The sequence below is a fragment of the Myotis davidii genome, unplaced genomic scaffold (genome assembly GCF_000327345.1).
Source record: "Myotis davidii unplaced genomic scaffold, ASM32734v1 scaffold1171, whole genome shotgun sequence".
Taxonomy (NCBI): domain Eukaryota; kingdom Metazoa; phylum Chordata; class Mammalia; order Chiroptera; family Vespertilionidae; genus Myotis; species Myotis davidii.
Window position 1 is genome coordinate 722,635 of NW_006283013.1, and position 7,739 is coordinate 730,373.

The 7,739-nt window shown below is 44.3% G+C and overlaps 1 protein-coding gene across 1 annotated transcript; it reads left to right on the forward strand.

The window, feature by feature from the left end:
- Positions 1 to 1,508: 1,508 nt before the first annotated feature.
- Positions 1,509 to 7,734, forward strand: IGFBP7 (insulin like growth factor binding protein 7; the record flags this gene model as incomplete). Its single annotated transcript, XM_015562060.1, has 4 exons — positions 1,509 to 1,664; positions 5,119 to 5,235; positions 5,847 to 5,973; positions 7,503 to 7,734. Coding segments are annotated over 4 exons (420 nt in total), but the record flags the coding sequence as incomplete, so codon positions are not given.
- Between the last annotated feature and the right edge of the window lie 5 nt (positions 7,735 to 7,739).

Consider the following 7,739-nt stretch of genomic DNA (forward strand, 5'->3'; position numbering starts at 1 on the left):
AAGCCTTTAACCCGGGCATGTGCCCTTGACCGGAATTGAACATGGGACCCTTCAGTCCGCAGGCTGACACTCTATCCACTGAGCTAAATCGGCCAGGGCCTAATAACATTTTATTTTATGGACAATGAACTATAAATTTCTTAAATTTTTCACATTATGAAATACTAAAAGCCTGATGCACTAAATTCATGCAAGAGTAGGCCTGCCTTCCCCTGACTGTTGGTGCCAAATTCCCTCTGGCACCTGGGACCTGTGCTTCTCTCGCAGAGAGAGGCCCCGCCCACTTGCTACAGCCCACTGGTCGGTGGCCTGGGTCTCCCTCTGTGGGGCAATCATGGGGTGATGGCTGGGCCCCCAACCAATCACATTGCACTGCCTTGGCTGGCCTGGTGCCAGTGGGTGTCATAGCATGCTCCCAGATGACCATCTGGATGGTTGTCCAGATGGTCATCTGGATAGTCATTCCACTGTTCAGCCTTTCAGTCAATTTGCATATTATACTTTTATTATATAGGATTCTTTTTTTTCCAATCACTTAAAGATGTAAAGACCACTCACAAGCCATGTAGAAACAAGTAACAGGATAGATTTGTCCCACAAGCCAGAGTTTGCCAACCCTAAGACCTCTTCTGTCACAAAAAAGGATGCATACATTGATGTTGGTGCTAAGGACCTTCTTACTGGAGGGGATATGATAGAGAAGGGGAGGGATGTGTGCCAGGATTGAGGGGATAGGAGGTGTCACTCTGGGCTCTCCCTGGTGGTCCCACACCCAGGACTCAAATCAGACAATGCTTTCCACAGGTGCCCCCACTTGCCCATGCCCGCTGCCAGTGACCTGGAAACTGAGAATTCTAAAAAGAGCCCTCTCCTTGGGGGCCCTGGTCACACACAGTAGATCTGTCACTGCTTCTCTTTTACCCACTGCCTCCTCCTTCCACCTTCTTCCTTAACACTCAGGCCACTTCTGTTCAAAAGTGTCTCCCAGGGCACCCAGCTCCTCATGTTGATCTCTGATGAAAGTTACCATCCCTGCCTTATCACCACTGACTCGCCAACCTCAGATCCCAAGCTTCTTAAGGCAGGGACTACCTACCATCTTTTCAGGGTACTCAACACATTTTCAAATATCTTCATAGATTGTTTTATGTTGCCACCCCCCATAACTAAAAATACTGGTAAACAAGAAAGAAAAACATGGAACATTTTGGAACTAAATCTTCACTATATTAATTGGAAAGACCCAGATAATGCAAAACAGCTGGTAAATTCAAATTAATTTAAGCATGACTTGAGAGAGCAGACAATCTTATAAACAATAAAATTTTCTTCCTACCTATTTTTTGTTTTTGTCTAGATGTACACATTCTCAAAGCATAGCTTAAAGTCATGCTGGTGGCCAAGGGATGCCAGTCTGGTCTTGGAAATTTGCTTCAGATAATTCACAGAGGGGACAGAGTCATAAACAAAATCAAGTATTGTTCTCCTAGCATGCTGACTGATGCTAAAGATTGTTTTTAAAAAATTTATTTGGCTTTGTGCCCTCTCTTTTAGGTCCTTCCATTGTGACTCCCCCCAAGAACATCTGGAATGTCACTGGTGCCAAGGTGTACTTGAGCTGTGAGGTCATCGGAATCCCAACCCCTGTCCTCATCTGGAACAAGGTCAGTGACACAGATTTTAAGAACACACCCTCTCTCACTGCACAAGGACGGTACTAACCTAAAATCCTCAGCCGGTTCCATTGCCTGCTGCTCCTCCTTGAAACCTTATGGCAATCTTCTAGATACATCCCTGGGATCTAACTAACATTTTTACTGACCACCAAATAGCCCCTGCTCTGCTTTTGTTAGGGAGCCTTAGGAACTGGGAAACTATAATGCTGACACCCAAACTCACCCTCGGTGTGCATGTGTGTGCGTGTGTGAGCATGCCTGTGCTTCAGTATGAGTGTCAGCATGTGTGTGCATGAGGAGGGGGTGTCCCCATTGGGGGGTGAGTTCCTTAGCCAGGTTGGCTGAGTTCTCTCTAAGTCAGGGTTTCTTAGCCTCAAGCACTGTTGATATTTTGAAACAGATCATTCTGTGTTGTGGGGGCTGCCCTGTGCCTTGTAAGGTGTTCAGCAGCATCCCTGGCCTCTACCCATTACATGCCAGTAGTACCCACCCCCTCAGTGTGACAGTCACACAGGTCTCCGGACATTGCCAAATGTCCCCTGGGGGGAAATCACCTAGATTGAGAGCCATTGCTCTAAGCCTCCGTTTCCTCCTCTGTATCATGAAAGTAGCTTACAATTCTTGAAAAGATGACATCAAGTAAAGCAGGTAAAATCACTTGGCTTGTCAGATATGTAGTTGGCACTGCTTGTTAGCTACTATTCCTGGAAATGTTTCCCTTCAGGTGGTATTGTTTTGTGTAACTATCTTCCAATTTGAAGGACAACATATTCTCAGCATGTCTGTAGAAGGGAAAATATTTGCCAGGTCAAATAATACTTAACAATTGCACGGTGCAGAATTTTATGTTTCCCAGTTTGTATATTTTGACTCGTTTTTAGCACCCCCCATGAAAATCCTATTAAGTACATATCAGACTGGTGCAAACAAACAGGAAATCTATTTCAGTAGAAAGGCATAACCAGACACTTATTTGCAGCAGGTTTACTTCTCCAGCAAGTTCTAAGATGGATGATGGTCTCTTGATTATTTTGTTGGCTTGGTGTCTGACCAGAGGAGCAGTTTCTGGAACTCTGGGAGGGATTTTGGCACCAGAACTCTTTTTTGTTGCAAGTTGTAGAACTCACTTCAAACTAGTCTAGGCAAAAATAATGGAGGTCGAGTGGGGTGGTGATTCCAATTTCAAGGGCAGCTGGATCCAGATACAATGTGCCTAGCCTCCTGGCTCTTGACTCTGCTCCCAATGTACTGGTCTTATTCTTTTCTTCCACCTCAGAAAGCTTGCTCCACACTGTGAGCGATATAGTCACTGGCAGCTCCGAGTTCACATTATCACGGCTTAATGATCCCAGAGGAAATTTTGTTCTACTCTTTTCTAGTGCGTTTGTAAAATCCCCCCCGCGGGACCTTGATTCACATTGGGTCACCTGCCAACCTCTGGCGCCCCCATGTGGCCAGAAGGCAGCATCGCCCCCATCGGGCCCTCTGGTGGGAATGAAGGCAGTGTTTTTTCCAGAAAATGCCTGGGGGTGGGCAGAGACAGCACCAGCTAGCTGCATTACAACTATCCTTTGCAGCTGAAGCAGCTGTTAAAGGAAGCAGTGAAATTCTTTCGCCTCAATAAGTCATTTTTTTAAAGGGGAGTGGGAAGCAATGAAGAGCAAAAATGCAGCTGATGGGTGTGTACCTTCTGGCCTCATGGTGAGAGCTGCTGCCGCTCCTCCTTGCTTGTTTGGAGGCTACTGGTTTGCTGGGGAGTGAGAGGCGGAGAAACAATCTTTCCAAAGAATGTCCATACAAAGCTCTGCAGCGCTCTAGGGACTACACAGTGGAAGCCACCTCTACCCAAGTGTCCAAGGCCTGTGACCTATTGACAAACCCAGAAGCGAGTAATTTCTTCAGCCCTTTCTCTGCCCCTCCCCAGCTAGCGGACACACACCAGGGGAATAAATCTGCCCGGGGAATCTTTTCCTTTAAGCTTCTGGGACTGTGTGGGACAGATCCCATGGGCTTCCTTAGGGCTTATCAACTGTGGGGAGGGGAGTTGGGGGACAGGAAAAAATAATTTTCTACAAACTTGCCAGAAACAAGCAAAAACGCAGCTGCTAGGCTCTGCTGATTTTCCTCTGCCTCCATCGTGTAATTTGCCACATGGGTGGCATAAAGCAGTTGTTTCAACCTGCAGATCACGAACCACCAGTGAGTTCTGAGTGTAATGTAGGAATCACAGCCTGCAGTTTCTTAAAAATAAAAAATAGGACAGGAAATATCTTAAGGCATCACATTTAGTAAAGGTATCATTTCCTAAAACCTTCCTTTTGTATGTGCCCATGTCAATTCACTTTAAAAGTCATGACTTAATTAAACAGGACATTTGTTTTCTCCCCACTGTCCTTGTACCAAACTGCTGAGAATACAGGCTTTCTATGCATTCCCATGTCCAACTCCACTTTAAGCACGGAACTGTTTGTGGGTACAAATGAGTAATAGAACACTGAGGTTCCAAGGTGGCATGTCTTTCATGCTCAAGCATCTCAGCAACACCCGAACTAACAGGACACACCTTCTCTCCCGACACCAGGCGACAGCACTTCTATGGTGGTCACAGCCTGATGAGTGGTCTGTGATTTCCTGATCAGTAGTTACCTTGTGATATTAACCCGCAACCTAGGTGTGTGCCCTGACCGGGAATCGAACCCTCAATCTTTTGGTTCATGGGACGACACTCTAAACAAATGAGCCACCCGGCCTGGGCCATAGTTTGCCTTTATAAAAAGGGGGAAAAGTTAAGACAGTGTTTACTGTTGGCCTCAAACCGAGGAAACGGAATCTCTTAACCCATCCTGACTCTCCTGAGATACACAGGGATAGGCAGGAAGTTTTGTCATGAGAATGACATAGGCATTTGTTTGACAGGCGTTTTTGTTCTCAGGACTTTAGTACATACTTGGTGAATCCTTAGCCCTCAAAGAATTGGTATTTAACTCAGCCTACTGTTTTGCACTGATGAGGCTGTTGCAGAAAGAACCCCTGCACCTGGGCTCCTGCAGAAGGTCCCAAGCACCAACCCTACCTAGCACTGGGCGATACTGTTTGCCGCTCACACATGTCTTGGCAAGCAAGGAGAGGCCCAGCAGAGCAGCAGAACGTATAAGGGCATGAGCAAATGATGGTGTCCCGGGGCAGGAGAGCATGACGTGTGTTCCCCACACATGCAGGAAAGTACATTCATACAGGTAAGGTTGTATAACTTGAAACATAGGGAGGGAAACTGACAGGATGGGGATCTTTCATGTACCTATTCAGGAAAAATATGAAAATTGCTAGTTTTAACCCAGTTAAAAAGTCTGATGTACTTCTTGTGCAATTATAGAAACGTGGCCTCTTCTAAGGTGATGATTCAGTGCAGAGAATGCAGAGACAATTTCCCTCTATTTTGCAGGTAAAAAAGGACGATAATAGATTTCACAGGACAGAACTCTTGCCTGGTGACCGGGACAACCTGGCCATTCAGACCCGAGGTGGCCCAGAAAAGCACGAAGTAACTGGCTGGGTGCTGGTGAGTCGCAGGAGCTGGCCAGGCTCTCGTTGTTGGAATTAGACACCGCGGACCTGGCAGAGACGCCCGGTGCACTGCCCGGCTGGAAGCACTCACACGGAGCTGCTACTCCACTTTCAGACGCAGCTGAAAACAGCTGAAGTTCATTGGATGTTTGGAAATGACCAACAAATAGGAACTAATTTTTTTCCTCTACTTCAAAGCAAAATGATCACAGACCTGATCCACGCATTAAGTACTTTAATCAAGTACTGATTAATAGTTATTTTACCTGACCTTTGATGGTTGTAGATACTCCCTGTGTAGTACTGAGATCACACACCCACCCTATCAAGGTCTTCCTCCAACTGTTGTGTTGTTAACCTCTCCAGTTGTTAACCTCTGCAATGTGACCGAAAGTTGTCGGTAACATTTCCTCAGGGTACGCATCTCCCCGGCAAACCAAATCCGGTAGTTGTGTAATTCTCCTAGCATGGGGCTTGCACTATTTCTAGCAGTATCTTTGCTGTGAATTCCTTGGTCATCACAGGAAACTTACAACGACTTCATTGAGACCACGAGGAAAAGAGAGGACCAGCAGAGAGGCACTAACGATTCTTTTCCATTCACAGTTATCGCCACTCAGTAAGGAAGACGCTGGAGAATATGAGTGCCATGCATCCAACTCGCAAGGACAGGCTTCAGCATCAGCAAAAATCACAGTGGTAGACAGCATACATGAAATACCAGCGACTAAAGGTAGGTACTACATCTCAGCCACTTAAGAACTAGCGCTTGTGCTTAATAAAGAACAGAACCAAGTTAGAAAGTATCCGACAGCCCTTAATGAAATTCTGTAATGTCAGGAATCCACAGGGGCATTAAGTGTATCATCAAAATGTAGAGCACACAGCTCCAGAAGTACATCCGGATGGTTGATGGAATGCTGTTATTACAGTAAACTTAGATTGTTTCCCCTTATACATGAGACAAAAACTCAAACTTGGCTGGGATGGCTTCTATTTCCCATGACTATCTATCCACATGGCATTTTTCCTTGATGTTGTGACTATTAAGTTCCCACTTAAAAGGAAATGATTGTGGGTACTTCCCTTTGAGCTCTTATTTTTAAAAAAGCCAGAAAGGAGAGTATATTGGCAAGTACCCAACTCTGTTCTGCCTCTACCCACTCTCGTGTCAAAGCTTCCTCTTAAGCACCCATCCTGGTAGTGTCAGAATGATACTACTTTACATTTATATAGTTCTATTAGACTGATGTCTGGATTGGCTTTTCCTTAAACCAAAAATAAGAACAAAATTTATTATCAGCATTTGTCAAACCATTCCTCTGTGTGGATCACTCATCTGTGGTATGAAAGGAAGAAATATCAAGAAAAAGATGTCTGATCAGATTCTCTACAGCCAAGATGTGTAAAGCCAGGAGCTGAAACAGATAGAGCAACAGCTAAGAGTCATGTGTTTGAGTCTCAGCTCTGCCACTAATTATTCCACTTTAAATTTTGGATGACAGCTGGATGACAAAGGAAAGGTCCTTAGCCTCTCTGGATCTTAACTTGATGGTTTGTGAAATGTGCTCTGCCAGTTCTATAAAGTCCATCTCTTGCCCTGGCTGGTTTGGCTCAATGAATAGATCGGCCTGTGGACTGAAGGGTCCCAGGTTTGATTCCAGTCAAGGGCACATGCCCCAGTTGCGAGCTCAATCTCCAGTAGGGGGTGTGCAGGAGGCAGCCAATCAATAATTCTCTCTCATCACTGATGTTTCTCTCCCTCTCACTTCCTCTCTCTTATCAAAAATAAAAAAGTCCATCTCTTACACACAGATCAATATGACAAAATCACCTTCCACATTCAAAATTGTACAGCTCAAATTCTAAACAGCACTGCACCATCTATCATCTATGCCAGTGATGGCGAACCTATGACACGCGTGTCAGAGGTGACAGGCGAACTCATTTTTTTGGTTGATTTTTCTTTGTTAAATGGCATTTAAATATATAAAATAAATATCAAAAATATAAATCTTTGTTTTACTATGGTTGCAAATATCAAAAAATTTCTATATGTGACACGGCACCAGAGTTAAGTTAGGGTTTTTCAAAATGCTGACATGCCAAGCTCAAAAGGTTCACCATCACTGATCAATGCAGTTACATATCCTTTATCCCCCACATTTTAACGTCATTTATTTGGAAACACTAAGCCACCTAAAAATTAGAAAGTCAACCATGTACATATATGTAACTATTTTTTTTTCTTTTTTTAAACAGGTGAAAGTGCCAAGCTATAAACCTGAAGAATACATTAGTCTGCATAGCTAAACATAGTCATGGATAACTACTACCCTGTTCTTGCCTAATAACCAGTTTCTTTTCATCCAGTCCACTAACACCTTAGTTATATTCACCGACTTTACACAAAGATAACACATCAAGACTATCTACAAAAATTTATTACCTGTTTACAGAAGAAAAGCATGCATATCATCAAACAAAACAAATAAACTG